This window comes from Fundulus heteroclitus, chromosome 4, assembly GCF_011125445.2.
Source record: "Fundulus heteroclitus isolate FHET01 chromosome 4, MU-UCD_Fhet_4.1, whole genome shotgun sequence".
Classification (NCBI taxonomy): Eukaryota; Metazoa; Chordata; class Actinopteri; order Cyprinodontiformes; family Fundulidae; genus Fundulus; species Fundulus heteroclitus.
Genome location: NC_046364.1, coordinates 27,907,907 through 27,927,025, shown reverse-complemented (window position 1 = coordinate 27,927,025; position 19,119 = coordinate 27,907,907). Strand labels below are relative to the sequence as shown.

At 39.2% G+C, this 19,119-nt stretch overlaps 1 protein-coding gene across 2 annotated transcripts; it reads right to left on the bottom strand.

The window, feature by feature from the left end:
• Nucleotides 1-154: 154 nt before the first annotated feature.
• ubap1lb (ubiquitin associated protein 1-like b) lies at nucleotides 155-18,737 on the bottom strand. Of its 2 annotated transcripts, XM_036136310.1 has the most exons (7): nucleotides 18,078-18,737; nucleotides 12,776-12,897; nucleotides 10,819-10,939; nucleotides 6,700-7,293; nucleotides 4,378-4,584; nucleotides 1,647-1,748; nucleotides 155-1,561 (listed from the first exon to the last, which is right to left on the bottom strand). In XM_036136310.1, the coding sequence occupies exons 3-7, from the start codon at nucleotides 10,924-10,926 to the stop codon at nucleotides 1,427-1,429; spliced, it is 1,146 nt and encodes a 381-aa protein (XP_035992203.1). In that variant the 5' UTR covers nucleotides 10,927-10,939; nucleotides 12,776-12,897; nucleotides 18,078-18,737; the 3' UTR covers nucleotides 155-1,426. The 2 variants fall into 2 exon arrangements, with proteins under 2 accessions (XP_035992203.1, XP_021171653.2); XM_021315978.2 differs by lacking the exon at nucleotides 18,078-18,737 and having other exon boundaries at nucleotides 12,776-13,377.
• Nucleotides 18,738-19,119: the final 382 nt, after the last annotated feature.

The following is a 19,119-nucleotide window of genomic DNA, read 5'->3' as shown; positions in this document are numbered from 1 at the left end:
TCAGCAATATGTCTAAGGATTTCTAAAATAGTGTGAAAACACCATATTTGAAGGGTATGTTCATGTATAACTTTGACATCCTTGCTTTGCTGCATCCATCTAACTCCAAAATGAAGCATTTATTGTCTGTTAAGCAAAGGTACAGGCACAAAACTTTAGTTCTTATGTATTTATTTAGTATACATGTGAAAAAATTAAGAAGTTTTTGAATTCAATCAGATTACCTTTTTGTGATGGAACACACTTGTTTCGGTGATACAGTAAAGTGAAAAAGAGCAGAAAGTGTTTGCAGCATGGAGAGTTTAAACGTGTAGAAGTTTCTTCAAACTCAGATAGTCTTGATAAAAAGAAAGTACACTCTATTTCAGTTTTAGGATTCTATACATCAGGGCATAAATCAAATAATATGGTATTTATGAAGTTCTAAAATTACACAAATCTAACTTCAAATGTATAAAAAAGTAGAACAAATTGTACACTGTTTTTTATTAAACAAACAAAAAACAAAAATGGAAATGTAGAACATGGGAAAAAAACTAAGCACACCCTCATTGCTTTCTTAGGGTTTGAGAGGGATAGTACTTAGCAGGTGTGCCCACCTCAATAAAAGCAGGAGTTATGAAAACTTGTTGTTCTGGATCATTTAAGTGTGTGGTCCAGCAATGCCAAGCTGGGGAAAAAAACAGCATTTGAAAAGACAAGCGAAATTGCTAAAAACCCAAGACCTTTAAGACTAAATGCCTCAGACAGCATGGCATACAGATTATGGTAAAGCAATTAGAAACAGAACAAATAGTACATATTCAAGCTGTGTTTTCTCTTTGTACTCCTTTAATAGGGTCTTGAAAAAGAAAATCCCTCTCCACATTATGCCTGGGTGTTTCTTGGTGGTGGGTTTCCTTACAAAGCTAAACTTTGTACCTCAGCATAGATCGGAAAAGTTAAGGGCAGAATTCCCACTGTTAAAATCATTAAGATGCAGCTGTCAGCTTTTTGTAGCACTAAATGCAGTCCCACATGCTTTGGTGGAATACCCACAATCCTTCACTCTGCAATGAGTCAGATCGACAGATGAAAACCTGTTTGAAACAATGCCTTTGATCTAAACATCTTGTCAAACACATACAAGGAGGGAAATTGTTGAAACATGTCTGTCATATCTGAACCCTCCTTGCTTCCAGAGATACAATTGGTAACAAAATAATTGAAGATTAGTCGCTATAATTCATGACCTACTTCTCAAATATAAAGACAACTTTTACATAGAAAGAAATGTCCTATGAATCATAAGAAAATACCAAGTGTTTAACTGGAGTGATTTTGTATAAAAAAATATATATAAAGTCATAATATTGAAGAACATGTGAACAAAGGTGGAATATTTTTGCTAAATACCACTATCCACTTAGTGTGTGCTGCTGCATTGTCAGGCCACACGCATCATCAGCTCCTCAAGCGCCCGCTCTCTGTGATTTTCATGGACAAGCAGCACTTCTTTGATGGTGTTTGGATGGAAGCCCATCTCGTTGAACTGACTCAGAAGGTGTAGGAATTCCTCGGCCTAAACAGGAAAAAGTCCCAAGTTAAAAACTGACCCCGTCAGCTCACAAGAGTCAAGTCTTCAGGATTCATTCACTGTTACGTACCTTTGTTTCACAGTTCTGAAACATCTCAAGGGCTTCTTCCACCTGAACCATGTCATAGCCCTGCTGACACAGGTGATCACATGCTACCAGGTAACTCAAGATCTGCAGACAGAAACACATTTAAACATGTTCAGTCCTGCAGGCTGGTCACCAGTCGTTCCCTGGCAGTAGTCTGAAAAACCTAAGCAAAAACTTCCATAGGCTTAAAAAATTTATCTGACTGCCAGTAAAAAAAAACAAAAAAAAAAAAAAAAAACATTTTAATTGATATTTATTTTGGCTGCTTTAATCCTGTTTGGACTTCAGTTCAATTCAATCCAACACAATTGAAAATCACTTCATTCATCTGAAATGGAAATGACATTTCCATTTGTGATAACTTTTACTAAATATATTCCATCAAAGTCCTTAAAGGCTGTATTATAGTAGATCTGAAGAACCCTCAGATAGAAAACATTGCAAACGGTATTAACACACGCAGTCTTTTGCCTGAGCACAGAGGACTTGCAAATGTACCAGTTAAAGACATGATCTAGTTGGTCTATAAAATGAACAGCTTAATACCAGAACATAAGTCCTTGTTGGTCATGGAACAAGTAAGTTATGTGTCAAACTCCTCCCCCCTGGGTCTCCGGTAAGTCCCGGGGGGAGGGGTTTGTTTATATGTCAGAGATAGATGGTGTAGCAACTTTGCTGACCTCGAACTCCTGTGTGTGACCCTTCGACCACATTATCTTCCCCGGGAATTCACAAACATATTGTGTGTGTTGTTTACATTCCACCAAGTGGGAACGCCTCGAGAGCAGCCAGCCAAATCTCAGACAGTACACCTTCATCTTTAAAACAAACCAGATACTCCCATGTTCATGTTGGGTGATTTCAATCACTCCAGCTTGAATAAAACTTTACCTGAATTTTATCAATATGTGCAGTGCAATACCAGATATAATAAGATTCTGGATAGGTGTTATGGGAATATTAAAGATGCCTACACCTCCAGAGCTAAACCCCCACTGGGTAATTTGGATCTATAATGTAATCTAACTTCTTCCAGATTATGGGTCAGTGTTTAAATCTGACCCATAAACCTGAAGTTCACTCTATCAAATATAGATAAATATAAATCTCCCAGCTATTGTCCTGCAGTTTATAAAACTAGTGTAATGAAAATGTCGGAGTGGTATTTCTGGGCAGCTTGTTTTCTGACCCAATGAAACAAAAACAAAATCTGCGGATGGGTTGGAAAAAGAGGATTTAAGGGTGCGGGAAGGAGCAGGGATGTGAAAAAGATCAAAAAGGTAGGGGGAGTGAGGTTGTGGATGGCCTTGAATTTGTACAGGAGGATTTTGAATTCTGTTCTGGATCGAACCGAGAGCCAGTGGAGCTGCTGTAGGACTGGGGTGATGTGATGAAATGAGGGGGTTTGGGTAAGAATGCGAGCAGATGAATTCTGAACCAGTTGTAGCTTATGGAGCGATTTTCAAGAAAGACCAAAGAGAAGAGAGTTACAGTAATCAACATGGGAGGTGACAAGGCTACAAGCAAGAATGGATGCAGAGTGAGGGGAAAGGGAGAGACCAAGGCAATTAATGTTGTACAGATGAAAATAAGCAGAACATGTGATGTTATTGATGCGAGAGGTAAGGGGTTATCATGGATGAGCTTCAATAGTTGTATCATGTTGTGACATACAGAGCGTTTGACAGATTCCTGCTGTTTTCCTTTAGTCTATTGTGTCCATACTGGGTGGATTTGCAAGTGCAAGAAGTTGAGGCTCTGATCAGAGGCTGAGCTTTTATCCTTGGACATGAATCCTATAAAGTCTGATCTCATCTGAAAAACAATCCGAGCCGAAGTACTGTAGCACTTCACAATAATTAAATTTGTCAATTAGGGACTGTTATCTCAGAGATTAACCAGCTGACAGCTGAGCTCAGGTTTAATGACAAAAGAATGTGGGTAAACAGAGACGACTGAACTTCATCTGACAATTGTGAGACTAATTGAGCCCGGCTGACTTTCTGTGCTATATGTTGGAGAAAATATACAAAAAAAAAAAGAAGCAAACAACCTAAAGTGTTTTTGCTTCATTTCACATGAGAGTTAGCTTCTGTTGAGAGGATGTGAGGAAATATAAATAAAACAATTAAAAAAATGTCCTTAACTTTAATGGTCCATAATTAAATTTCATGAAACAGTCTAATGGGAGAAGTGTCTGTCTCCCATTGCAACTTCTCCTGTTGTTCCCTTTCCCACCATGTCCTGCAGTTTGAGCTTCACTCTTCTCAGAGCAAAGGCCATTTCATGTCATGGGAAAACACATAATACACAGCAAGCTGTGGAAGTCTTGGCTCTATTTTTAAACCGGCTTAAAGTGACTTAGTATACGGTATTTCTGTTTCACCTCCGACAACCCCACGCCCACCACTGCTTTGTGGTGTTCTTTTTTCTATTTTCAGATTTGTAAATGACATTCAGAAGGCCTGGACAGCTACTGATAAAGACCACTTTAAGTGAAGGATTACAAAGTGACTGGCTGATTTGCTGCTAAACAGACAGTCAGGACTTTGAAAAAGTTCCGTGTGACAAGCATGTAAACAGACATACTAATTTGTTAATATGTCCACTGAAGGAAATCAAATTGAATCCATATCCAGTGTGATGTTGCATTTCAGCCTCAGTGTTTGATTCCTTACATGGCAGCATACTTTTTGGTGAATGTAAAACAAACCTGATCTGGGGTCTGTTGTCCTGCCCTCTGCAGGGCAATGATAGCAGTGCGAAGCGGATAGCCCCGGGCGGTGATGACCCCAAGCAGCTCCCTCTCCTCAGGGCTCAGAGCTGACAGGAGCTCCACAGATGAGTCCAAAGCCGAGCTAAGACCCCCGTATGGTGCGGCTTTGTGGGAACTTCTCCAGGAGTTTGGTCTAAGAGGCATCTGAGGGACACAGGACACAGCAGTCCAGCATGAAATAAACCGAAAAGCACTACATGGCACCTTTACAGGTTTTCAACAGCTGAAATTCACTGAAATGCTGACAGCAGGTCGGAGCACGGCTTTGGAAGACGGAGACACACGGAGACCACACTTTCTAATCCTGAGCAACCTTTTGTAGCCTGTCTGCTGTCAGGGAGCAGGCTTTACTATGTCTATTTTAGGAGCATGGATCCATGGAAGCATTTTAAAGGTGCTAAGAAAAACAGATCCCAACAACTGATTTAATTTTTCAAAAGAATAATAAGTAATATTCATACAGTTTTCACAGTATTTGAAACTGTGAATGAACTGAGTATGTTGTGATTAAATTAAAATAAGCAAGTCTAAATAAACTCAAAGAGTTGTTATCTGGTTATGGTCTTCATAGTAGTCCTGTCTGTTACATGACCAGATTTCTACTAAACTGCAAAGGCAGGACATATCTGTTATGATGGAACCATCAGCTGCATGAACTGCATCTGTATCAACTACAGATCAACCACAAGCTCTTTTTAACATAGAAGAAAAACTCCCTGACATCAATTTACTCTATGTTGGACTGTTTTGTATATGTTCTCATCAGAACCAAATGTGTACTTGGCCTAAAACAGAAGACAAATAAGTTAATTTAAATGTGAACTGCTGAAGATGGGGAAGTAACAGCATTGATTGCATGTATACAACAATTTGCATTACTTGTATTTGGAATCATGGTTTGAATGACTTCTACCAGGGTAAGCATACAAAATATATATTTTGCATTCATTCCAACATATTACACTAAGCGCTGCGCTGTTTATAAATCATTAAAAAAGCAGTGAATGTTGTCATCATTAACCATTTCAGCATTGACTTGGTGTGAAGTACTTTAGATGTTTCTGTTCTCATGTTGGGGGGAAATGACAATTTTAAAATCTTAGTTTGGATTACAGTGGTAATGGGCACTGGGACTCACTCATAACTGATGGATTACTCACAATGAAAACATACATGGAAAAATACAACTTTCTGTGCATGTATGTTTATGTCCTGATCCAATAGAGGGACAGACATTGTAAACACATCCCAAAACAAGCAAAGAAACTCTGATATTACATATTAGGTGGATAAAATATTCCTTTTCAAAACTACATTGTGAATATATTATTTCTAGGAATTTATTATATGTTTGGGCTTTGAAAGTCCAAATTTCTCTTGCATTGGTTTTGCCATGGATCGGTACTGCAGCTTCTGTGGCGCTTCTGTTTCACATTTTATTAATAGATTATTTTGCTTTGTTGCGACTGGGTACCTTCTGCTTGGAAGACTTGAGGTGAGTTTCTTTTTCTAGAATGGATGGTCAGAACTTTTCAGAACTATGAATTTGTATCATTTGCAGCACTGAAGATAATTCAATGTACCATCTTTTTCAGTCTATGAGGCACACTTTAAATCCTTACATTTTCTCAAAAATTGATAGTGCGCTTTATGATTACCGTACTTGTGCTTACTGACTGATTCTATATGGTACAATATGCTCAATCATCTGTCACAATGTGTAAATACGACTTTGGTTAATGGATATTCAGGGCATCACGGTATACTGTCACTACCTGATCAGATCCCTGAGCTGTCTACAAGACTGCCTGACTGTAATGTCTAAACTAGAAGTGCATTCATGTGAGGCAGCCCGTGCCCGGAGTACACGCTAGCAACAATAAAACAAGTAAGCTAATTCAATATAATATTGAAGTTTATTTTGGACTTATGTGAGAAACATGGCAGTGCCGTCCAACTACTCTGTCCTCCCAACTGAGACGGATAGCTCTCCCTCTCAGGTGGTATGTGTGTACACTGAGGGGCAGAGTGATACTACACACTTGGGAAGAATATTTAACACACCTTATTATCCAGTGCGCCTTATGGTCCAAAACATACAGTATACAGAGATTTCTGTTTGACTTAATAATACTTGACAAAGTAAACGTCATTGGCACACATAGTGAGTATTTTCTCAGCTAAAAGAAAAAGACTAAAGCGTTTTATTTTCCACTAAGTATTAAGTTAACAATGCTCAGATGTTATATTAAGTCTTACCATATCTGCTGTTTTGTGGTTGTCTCTGGCTTTGTTGATTGTGTTGGCCGTGGTGCTAGGAGCTTTGTATGAGGATTGGCTCAAAGACTGACTTTCTGAGTTGGATTCTTGTTTTTGGGACGTATCATTTGCCGAGACAGAGCACTGCCGCAGATTCTTCCTGCGTTTGTGTGGCAGGCTGCTAAGACAAGATGGAGGATTCAGGAGGTCCGGGATGAAAGCTCTCTGTGCTTTTCTTTGACCAGCCTGACACGAAACAGCTGGACACTCTTCCTTCAGGCAAGCTTTTTCTATCTGGTTCGTCTTGCCTTGTTTTGCAGTATTCTCTCCTTCATCCTCCGAGTCTGAGATGGTAAAAGTGGCGCGAAGGACAGCAGGGTTAAGGCTGTGGGAGCGTTGTCGAGGGTTCGGTTCCCAAAAGTCGGAACTGTGGCGGCTCGCCAGGCGACTCTGCTGTGGGCTGCTGAACATCATCCAGTATGGAGGACAAGATGGTAAAAGTTCAGACGAAGAGGTGGATGGCTGTGGCAGCTGATGGTTGGTGGGGCCATTCTGTAGCCCAGTCAACACCCACTTCTCCAGGCTGAACTCATACTGTAAGGAATGAAACAACATACAGTATAAACAATCAGGAAACAACATACCTGTCACAACCTATTCTATTGCAGCTAAGAACTTTTTAGATTGATACTCTTTGTTAATCCCATTAACGGAAATTATATGGCTTCTGTCTTTATTTTTATTGTTTTGCAATTAGTTACTTAATTTAGTCTGAAATATTTTCCTATTAACTTAAAGAAATATTGTTTTTATGATGTCAGACAGGTTAAATTAGCCATAGAGACCAAACAGAATCATGTTCTTTAGTATTTGTGAGCTAGGGGCACCGATGGAGTAAACGGCTGTTTTCAGATTTAGGATTGTTATCTAACCCTGTTCCACTGCACACAATGACATGCCTGTTTTGTTTCTATCACTCAGTGCCCCTGATTTAAATACATTAATTTCTTCAACAGCTATTAATCAGGTTCTGTAGAGTCCTGTTATTTAGAAATATATTTTCAATATTTGCTTAATGCTTTTCAAGATTAACTAAACCATATCTAACATGCATGTTTCTGAACTGCAGAAGGAAACCAGTAAGAAGGAATATACGCCCCAGGCCTAAAACCAAGATTGCAACACCAGGCCGTTGTTGCAGACTACTGTGCCACCCTGTTCTCAACTTAAATAAGGTACATTTAAGCAGGGAAATGGCTAAAAGTGTATGAGGCATACCTTGTGGATGGGTCTTCAGAAAAAATACATTTAGACTAAACTAAAACTGTTAAGACTGAAAGAAAACAACATCTTTGACAAGTCAGAAGTTAAACATAATATTGCATGTAGGATTTTGATTAAGTCATTCAAAGCAAATACCCATTTATGATATGAAACAAAGAGTCTGTGAAAGCCTCTAGTAACCCTAAATACATGGGCCAATCAGCCATCACTTTTAGACTACAGCCAAACCTCTAGTACTATGACCTGAGGAGATGGAAATATGTTAAACAACTAGTAAACTTTTTTTGATATGGAAGGAAAACAAAATAAACATTTTAGTAAATTTGAAAAGCAATGGCTATAGCTTCTTCATGTCATTTCCACAACTATTAAATAATTGAATGTACGGTAGTTATTATATAATGGCAAATATTATCTCATTACACTTTTCATGACAAGCAGATCCAATTTATTTGCAATTATGAGAAATCTAGTCTGGTCCAAATCTAGTTTGGTCCAAATACACTTTGAATCAATCCAGTCTCACGTCTAATTACATCCAATCCAAATAGAATACAATCAAGTATCACATGATACCAATTGGTATAATAAAATAAAATACCATATGTTTCAGACTATAGGGTGCACTCAAAATCCTTAAATGTTCTGAAACATTTATGTTGCGCCTTATAATCCGGTGCGCCCTATATACGATTAAGGTTGTGCTTACTGACCGATTTTATGTGGTACAATGCGCTCAAAGAGCTGTTAAAATGTGTTAGTATGGCAAGACTCCCTGACTTCTAATGTCGAAACTAGAAGTACATTCATGAAGGCCCCCACATACTGCGTGGACTCCACGTATAGAGTTATGTGTCACACTATAAACTTCTCGGAGGCAAGAAGTCTTTACATCGAACTGTTTTATATGTGACACTGAGCTTTACACACTGAGCTTCTCCAACCAGGCTCCAGGATGCACAGCATCACAGTCCCTCTCTGTTCTCACTGACAGGTGGGAGCCTGTTGGCAAAGAAACAGCTCTGGGTGATCAGCTAGCTAATCACACATTTTACCATCTATTTTGCCGCTTCGTCCTATTGGCAGAAAGGGTGGGAATTGTAGGAATTTACCACAAAAGATGTACGCTTGATTATGAAGGGTAACTCTCCGCGGAGAGTCAGCGTGGAGTCTGCCAAGCTCACAGTATGCGCACAGTATGCGCACAGTACGACCAAATATATGGGAGTCTTTTCGCAGCCCGTGCCTGGAGTGCAACAATAAACCTAGTAAGTTAATTAAATATAAAAGTAACGTTTATGTTGGCCTTATGTTAGAAACAGGGCGGTGTAGTCCAACTGCTCTGTCCTCCCGACAGAAATGGATAGCTCGCGGGTGAAGTGTCTTGCCCAAGGACACAACGACAGAGACAGTCAGTGCGGGGGATCGAACCAGCAACCCGCCAATTGCAAGAATATTTAGTGCACCTTATAATCCAGTGTGCCTTATATGGTAAATGGTAAATGGCTTGTACTTGTACAGCGCTTTAACTAGTCATGACAACCTCCAAAGCGCTTCACACTACAGTCAGTCATTCACCCATTCACACACATTCACACCCTGATGGTGGTGAGCTATGTTAGTAGCTACAGCTGCCCTGGGGCAGACTGACAGAGGCGAGGCTGCCATGCACCGGCGCCACCGGGCCTTCTGAACACCGCCAGCAGGCAAAGCGGGTGAAGTATCTTGCCCAAGGACACAACGACAGCAACCCGCCAATTGCAAGACAAACTCCCTAACCTATGTGCCACGTCTGAGGTTCCCAATATGTTAGGGAGAACATATTGGGAACAACATGTTCCCAATATGTTCAACACAGCCACATGTGGTAAGCCACATAAAATCACTGCACTGGGTCAGTCAATATTAAGGCATTTAGTGAGCCAACTTTCAGCAGAGTCAATGGCTACAAGCCTCCAGACTTGGTGGTCTTCAGATTAGCACAAGAATGCATCTTATGTAGCCTTAGGGAATGGGTTTCCATGACCAAGCAGCTGTATCCAAGGCAAATATCATCAAAAGCAAAGCATCAGATGCAGTGATGTATTACACACCGCCACCACACTCTCAAACTGTGGAGACATTCTCTGGACTGACAAATCATGCAGTTGCTTCACTGCATTGGGGCAAGTGTAATGTTTACCACAGAGGGGAATCTTATTTGGGGCTGTTTGTTGTTCCAGTGAAAGGAATTCTTAATACTTATTTGTGGGAACAGTCTGGGGATGGACTCTTCCTGTTCCTTTGTGATTGCTCAATAGTGAACAAAACAAGTTCTGTAAAGAGATGGATAAGCTGGTTTGGATTGGAGAAACATCACTGCATACAGGCCTGCAGAAAGTTGACCTCTGCCTGGTAACACAGTTGTGGGATATATTACAGCTGAGACTGCAATCCAGGCCTTCCCATCCAACATCACTGTCCATTCTGGAAGAATGGTCAAAGATTCCCATAAATACACTCCTAAAGATGGTGAAAATCCTTGCGGTCTAAAAAGGGGATGACAATTGAATAGTGAAGACAGAGGACATATTACTTTTGGCAAAAAAGTGTACCAAAGATGGAAAATCAGGATCAGGGACAACCAAAGGTTTGTTGAAGACTAGCCCTTTTGAGGCTTCCACTCTTACACTGTTACCATGAAATGTATTCAACACAACTTCTGCACTTTCTTGCTCCAGAAACAAATTTTAGTAACTGACACAAACTAACCTCAGAGTTCCATGTAATTTTTGACCACACACACAACTACGGCACATAAAGACATACATACATACATTAGGAAAGAATTCATACCTCTGTTTTACGCAGTATGGTGAGGTAATCAGGCATAGTTACTTCCACGTCATGTCTGACATTTTGTAAGGCCACCGCCTGGGGCGTCTTCAGTGGGACACCTTCCATGCTGCTTAGTCCACTGAAACAGACATAGAAAGCATTACAATTAGATGGTGTTGGCAGCATCTCCTCCACTAAAGCTAAATGGTTGTAGTTTTAGTTTGCACGAGTCTGGTCGGTCATATATATATATATATATATATATATATATATATATATATATATATATATATATATATATATATATATATATATATATATATATATATATATATATATATATTTACAAATAAATATGTCCCTTTTTAGATATTTATATCTAAAATGTTTTCATTGAGAGCTAAGTGGTACTAAAGTCAAATTCCTTGTTTATGTGCACAAGCTGATTCCTGCATGAGCCATAATTTCACGTTATCCAGGATTTCTGTAATAATATCAAGATAGTAACAGCATGCCAAGTAATATCATCTCTATCATGTGTGTTCTACATGTTGGGTGTGGGATTTGCATAAACTCTCACATCACTAACTGAAATACCCTGGCCATAAGCAGATACGGTATTTTGTAAACAGGCAGCTTACATTCTGTTCTTGTCAAGATCTTAGAAGCCACAAGAGGACAAAGAGCATTCTGATGAGTCCAATCTGTTGCTGACCAAAAGCACGTCTTCTCTAAAGTCTCCTTACTAAGGAGTTACCTACATGTTTACAGTTGGAACAAGTGTTAAAGTCCCTGAAAGACGTGTTCAGGAGTCACTCTTCAGTTCAACAGAGAAGCAGAGGACTGTTTCCTGTGTGCAAGAGTATCAAGAAAAGTCGCAGTCTAAATCAGTTTACGTTCCCAGAAAACCTGCGTGACTTCACTCCAACCTCTCTATTTTGGTGTTGAGTGTTACACAATTGAATCCAGATAAAAGGACCAAACCAGCAGAGCAATTAACCCAGGTGCTCTCTTGTTGTACACTATACAGGTCTGTGGCATTGTATCAGTGAAAAGAAAGTAACTCTAAACAGATGGTCTCTGTCAAACATGTCGAGCGTAAGTAATTGTGTGCAGTGACGTCAGAACAACACGCTCAGCTTCTTCTCCTTCTGTCCACTGAAAGTTAATCAGATATGTGCTTCAGTGAGAATAAACCCCCGAGCAGACAGATGGTGCAGGACTTCCTTTAGCAGAGAAAACAGATGTTCCTTAAGCTTATTTTGTGGTCTTTGACGCACATATTCTAGTGCCAATTAAGAGGTTCCTGTAAAGCTAAACCACAGCAAGTTTCTATCTACAGTCCCGTGCAAAATGTTTAAAAAGATACTAATCCCTTTTAAACAGCGCTGTATGGTAACAGCAGACATACTATTGTCATCTTGATGTTACTTCATGTTACTCACTGCTGTATATTTATTTATTCTACCAAAGTTGTAATAAAATGGTCATAATTTAAAGCTTGATGGATCCTCTGCACCACTTTATAAGTAATGTTTTTACTTGGAGGCTTGCAACAAAATTTCACTCAAATGTACATTCTGAATAGGAAGCTGAATGACAACAAAGTCTGTCTGTGTCTCTTCTCACAAGAAAGTGAGTTTGTATGTAATTTTAATGATGATTTTTCTTTCTGATCTTTGAGAGGCCTTCCAAGACACACCTGGCTTTCATTGAGGAACTGTGTACTTGAGATTCTCACATAACACACACGGAAGAACTTATTGCTGTACCTATGCACTCTTAGGTTTTCTAAGGGAGGCATTACTTTCTAGATCCCTGCCAGATGCTTGCCCTGAAGTGGACAGACGCCAAATGGCAGCAAAGAAAATATGACAGTAAACAGAAAACAGAAATTCCATATTAAAAGTAATCTTTAAAATCATTGTTTGCATTTTGCATCAGTCACATATGACTTCAAAAAGAGAGAACCTACCTGTGTGTTGTCTGTGCCTCAGTCAAAGGGTGTGTGAAGCTGTGACTAAAGCCTCTCCACGCAGGTTCGGCCACAGCACCACCTGGCACACTAATCCATTACCCTGAGTCATCAGCTGGCAGCTGAAGGAAGCAACAGAGTCAACAGGGTGAGGTATCAGACAGCATCACGTTTGTTTATGTCCTGGAGTTCAATTCGGTTTATCCATAGCAGCTGTTAGGTGATTGGGTGACAAGGATCAAATGTCTTTAATTTCCTGACTTCATATTGCAGTGTCTATTCAATAATTCCTTTTTTAAATGATTTGAAAAGCCCAATCAGCACCATATGTATTGCTTTAAAAATTTACATTTTGTTGTTAAATTCATCTGAACAGATAAAACTGAAATGCTCATTCAGCCCAGCAGTTGTCGCAGTATCAAAAGTATCTGAAAACCTGCAGTTTTGGACAACCTCTCTTATGTCACAGTGCCATCTATTTCCTTGCGAGTCTGAAGCTATTAAAGCTACTTAAAACACTGATTTTAATTGTTTAGAGATGTTGGGCACCCCATACCAAACAGCTTGAAAGTTTATTACATAAACCACCAAATAGTGATAATGGATTAAAAGATAGTTTATTCATTATTACATTATTACATTATTAGTTCTCCAGCCTTTGTGTCTGCTCTCAATCATCACGAGAAATGTCAACTCTGTGCCCAAAACTGAGAAGATGTAGGTGAAGGCAGTCTACATAGTTATAATTCAAATTCACAAAATGATTTAAATAAAACATGCATACACATCATTTACATGTAGTTTTGTTCACAGTTACTATTACTTTATGAAGTTCTATATGAAACACACTAGAAATCCTGATGTACTTTGTATTATAACAACATCACTTCATGAAATAAAACATAACTTCAGACATGTGTCCCTTGTTATGCTATTACACACTGCTTTAAGTCATTTAATGTTTAATAAATAACTCTCAGTCTGTTTGGTATTGCCCGGTGAATATCAGCCCAAACAGCTGATATTAGGACAATAGTTGAAAGGAATGATTCGAGCACTGGCGATCTTTTAACAGCAAACTCTGTACACATATAGAATAAACTTGACATCTTCTCTTCAAGTTTGTCTGAATTAACACTATATTTCAAACAACAAATCCTCTCCACTAGGCTACTGAAACTTAACTAAAATTATTAAGTAAAATTAGAAGATAAAAAGAAGCTAAGGAACTATGTACACAGAAAAGCAACAAAAAGGACCAAATAAAATGCTTGATCATCATCATCAAAATGATTCAGTGAATCCTGGTTCTCTGCAGATATAAGTTAGAGAACCAAAGTTCATCTTAAAGAAAGTGGAATGAGGTTAAATTAGGGTAACTATTTTAGAACATTTGATATTTGTTTCAACCCATTCAAAATGCAAATCCTGTTATTTTATCAAACAAAACATTGTTTGATAAAAAATAAAATAAGATTTTAAAGAATGATTTGCTCAGTAAAATCAGTAACCTTTAGGATACTTGATTTTATTATTGAGATTATTCCTCTTGGAAGCCAGGGATCACTAGAGTTATTGTTTGCTAAATGAGTAATAATAATAATCCGAAAGTTATACAAAACACCATTAAATCAACATTAATATTCCATATTAATGCGGTAATAATGCTCATAGCACTATCGAACGATGGTGGAGCAAAGTGAAAACAAATCTTAGATTTGGAACACACCGTAGTTGTGTGGTAGCACAAATAATAATAGCACGGTGTTGTGCCATATTAAAGCCATGATGATGAAAAATTATGTCAGATTGAATTCTAAACATTTAACACGGAGGAAACTCTGAAGGGGTTTGTGAGCAAAACACACATTTTCAGACAGACAGCCTCCCTGCAGGGTGCGATCAGTGCACAAGCTTGCTCCCACAGGACAACTCCAGTTTTTCAGTCGTCCCCCACAGCCACAAAGGAGAGTCCAGCAAGGACGGCCTCTCTCTCAGCAGGGTGCTTCTGTAAACCACCCCTACAGACAAAAGGTCAGAGCACTCCTGACCAAGCCCTATTTCCAGACCTCTCAACTTTTATCAAAAGTTAAGAGTGAGATTATGGTAATTGGGGGGGGGGGGGGGGTTGGCTTGTTTGGGGGCGGGGCTAACCGGACCCTGGAAGAGCCGGTGGAGTCAGCTCCATCTCATTTTTATCCCACCAGACAATGAAGTAGATATGTACTACTTTTGTTAAAAAGAGAAAGAGAAGTATTAATACTTTATTATTCAGTTAATGATTGGTGATTCAGGCTGAGTTTCATCAAGCCTTTATGGTCAACATTTTCCCCTCAGCAGCAACACTGTGTCCCTCTTTTCAGCTCAATGCACTTCTAGACTGTTACAGTTTATAACCATTATCACCTTTCACAGCGACAGGTTTCTCATCTCAGTCGCCACGCTGATCAGACAAATCTCTATTGCTCTCGTCAGTGGGCTCTGGGCTGTGCGGTGGACGGATTTTACCCCCGTTGATGCGCTGCATGTGAGGGATAAACAGTGGGGAAAATGCATAACTAAATACTGTAAAGGGCTCCTATAAAGGGAACAGGGGTACTGACGGGTCTGAGATGAAGCCCCTGATGTTACAAGTTCTTTAAAATGACCCTTAAAAGTGTAAATCAGGGGCACTCTCCAGTACCCCTCCAAGGACTCCAAAAAGGGTGGGTAATCTGAACTGCTGTTTGGCGCCTAATCAGAAAGCACAATGAGGGATTAATATTTAGGGCTAAATCCATAACTACACTGAGTGCCCTCTGTATTTTTAGCTTGATAGAGTCTTAGTGGATCTTTAATCTTGACCTTTTTGGGAAGACCTAGACTAATTCATTTTCTACATTAGCCTCAAGAAAATTCTGTCCCTTTTAAGTATATTAGGACACACTTACTTGGTGACAGGGGACTTTGCTCATGTGATGTAGTGGAAACATAAGCGTGTGTGTCATCAGCACAGCTATGTCGAGAGTTTGTAATATTGTTGTAATGTTCCATAATCTGAGGAAGGAAAACCAAAGTGACCCAAGAATGTTTCCTTGACAACACTATATATCTGTTTACTCAGAATTATAAATACTCAGTAACTCAGTAATATGGCTGTCATAACAATATCATATGAAATCAAAGAGACCACTGAATCATCAGGTAATAATTTATTGGTTTTCCTCCAGTCATCAACAAAAAAGTTAAAACAGTGATCTGCACTACTTGGCAGCAATGTACAAAAATGATCTGATTCATATAATGTCAGTTTGTCATTGGAGATAACATCCATGGTTTACTTTCTTGTAGTTGTCTCTATTACTTCACTTCACATCTCTAGGTCTATTTAATCTGCAGATACCGTGGCTCCAAACGTGTTCATACCCCTTGGACGTCTCCACGTTTATTTTATTGGAATCTGTGCGATAGATTGGCGACTTGTCCAGGGTGTACCCCGCCTCTTGCCCATTGACAGCTGGAGATAGGCACCAGCACCTCTCGCAACTCCACAAGGGATAGACGTGATAAAAGACGGATGGATGGATGGATAGATGAATGTATGGATGGATGGATTTTATTGGAATCTTGTAAAAGACCAACACTAAGTGGTATGCAATTGTGAAGTAGAAAGAAAAGTATACATGATTTAAAACATTTAACTGTAACCTGACCAAAGGAGTGGATTGTTTGCAGAGCGTTCCTTACAAGCCTGACCAAAACATATAAAAAAATACAAATAAACTAACAAAAACAAAACAGGAACAGCTCTGCAACTTGACTTCAATATACAAGAAGGGTTCCATTGTGGCTGCTTGAATTGCTAAGGAACCAAATATGGGGTTGTTGCACGTTCTCCCTCTGATCATGTTCCAGTCTGTGGGAGCAGAGAGCCATCTACTGCCCTGTGCTCTGCTGGGGGACCAGCTTCAGTACAGAGATGTCAGCAGGTCCTGTATGTTTGTCAGTAAAGTTGGAAAAATTACAGGGCAGGAACGGAAGATGCCAGTGAAGTACAGGAGGCCACTGAGTGAATACTTAGGCTACTTATGCACTTTATCCTCGCCTTCATGACATCCTACAGAGAAAGCAGTTTGCTCTCCAACAGCCTCCGTTCCAATGCCACGTGGAACCCTTCAGAAACAACAAAGCTAATTTCCTTGCAACTACTTAACGGTCCACTGCACTTCCACAGCTTTAAGCATGTGTAAAAAACAATTTGCCATTACACACAGTGTATATCTTTTTGTGTAGTTTATCCTTATTTTATCACTTTTTTTAAGAAATTCAACTTTTTTTCTACATTATATTCATTCTTTTTAGAAATTATTTCCAATATGTACATACTATATAAACACTTCTGTTATTTTATTTTTATTGTATAAAATGCACAATTTCTTTCCTGTATGCTGCAGAGACAGCCTACAGGATCCATAGACTCCCGTGTGAACGTACACCCCCATGGTATGTGGGTGAAATTTGCTTTAAACCACTTTCTTTAGATTTTCTATCCACTTTGAGCAATTATTCATTAGCAGCTGACATGATGCTACCACCAACATGCTTAAAAGCTGGTCCTGGGTTTTCAGACCTGAAAGCCTCATCTTGACTCCTCTGAGTAGGGCTGAACGATTTTGGCAAATAATCTAATTGCGATATTTTTTTAAGTTTAATTTATCATGTCTTTTTAAACATATACAAAGAACACATCAATTTGTTTCCTCGCCGCACAGATTAGTTGCTAAAAGACCCACAGCATCTAAACTCGGAGCAGAAATGATTGCGTTCTGCCTACAATATAATTCAACCAAAATTGCAATTTTTACTTTTCTCTGCGTTAACCACAAGCAACAGAAATGGCCTCTAAATAAAGATGTTTGTAAACAAGGACTATTTAAAACAAGAACTTTTAATGTTTCTATTAATCAGAATATTATTCAAGAGAACAGCTTTTAATTGATTTGGACAATGATCCTTGTTGAACATAAAGTGCAAAGTCCAACCAACAAGCAAGTCTATGTATTAAACTGATTGACCTGTACTTAATGCAATGTATGATTATATAAACTCTAAAACAAGTAATAAAATTAGATTATCTCACTGCTGCAACTGTCTTCACTTCCATGTGGAGGCAAACCCACTTTAAACATTTTACTGACACCTAATGGACGTGTCTAATTCCCTAATTGTTACATAGCCAAAAATTGCAGACCTCTGCAATTTGGAAATTGCGTTTTTTTAAATCACGATTATATTCAAAATGCGATTAATTGTGAAGCCCTACCTCTGAGCATACTATTGCTGATCCCTGAGGCCAACTAGTGAGATCTTTGGCTCTCCTGACCATAAAACAGTTCTCCAGCAGGCCTTCCTCTTCTTCTTCCGGACCCTAGTGAAGTCATTACATCTAAATAACTTGCAGTTAATTTGAAAGGGGTTCAGAAAAAGTTTCTGAATCTACAATTCTCCCATTATTCTTGTTACTGAATAGAATGGGTCATGCAAAACTAAACATTTTTATTCTGGCAAAGACAAAACTACCAGCTGGATTCATTAATGATCACTTACCACCAGCCAATGGGACTCATTGTGTGACTTTCAGAACCACGTTAACAGACTTAAATTAGCATATTTCAGCCTTTATGCATAATTTCGATGTGTCAGGACTGTATGTCAGCCCTGCATTACATCTTGAGACAAAATGTATTAATTATTATAAAATATGCATGGAATTATTAAAGCATGAGGTCCTAAAATCACCCCTGACTTATCTTCTTTAAAAGCCTGTAAGCAGCTGCACTCAAGAAGGCTCAGGGAGTTACACTCTACCCGGTTAATCAAGGTCAACGCTTGAGTGTTTTCTGTGTGAAACTGTAAATGTTTGGGTTTGAGACGTTCTGTTAACTGTGACATCATCCAGGGAAGACAGGCTCACCCGCTATTACCATCTAATGTAGAACAAATTACTGGATCAATGTGTGCTTCTGTGCTTTTTGTCTCTCTTGTTGTGTCTCTGCTCTGTCTTCTGTAACCTCCAGTCGGTCGAGGCAGATGACCGTTCATACTGAGCCCGGTTCTGCTGGAGGTTTTCCTTCCCGCTAATGGGTGTTTTTTTTTCCCACTGTCGCTTTATGCTTGCTCAGTATGAGGGATTGCTGCAAAGCCATGAACAATGCAGATGACTCTCCCTGTGGCTCTACGCTTCCCCAGGAGTGAATGCTGCTTGTCGGGACTTTGAAGCAATCAACTGGTTCCCTTATATAGGAAATTTTTGACAAATCTGTATAATGATTGATTCTGACTTTGTAAAGTGCCTCGAGATAACA

Coding starts and splice junctions, on each gene's coding strand:
- ubap1lb (XM_036136310.1), bottom strand. CDS start 10,926: ATGGAAGGTGTCCCACTGAAGACGCCCCAGGCGGTGGCCTTACAAAAT. Junction 4,585..6,699: donor ACCACAAAACAGCAGATATG/GTAAGACTTAAT, acceptor TGTGTCCCTCAG/ATGCCTCTTAGACCAAACTC. Junction 1,749..4,377: donor GACAACAGACCCCAGATCAG/GTTTGTTTTACA, acceptor TTCTGTCTGCAG/ATCTTGAGTTACCTGGTAGC.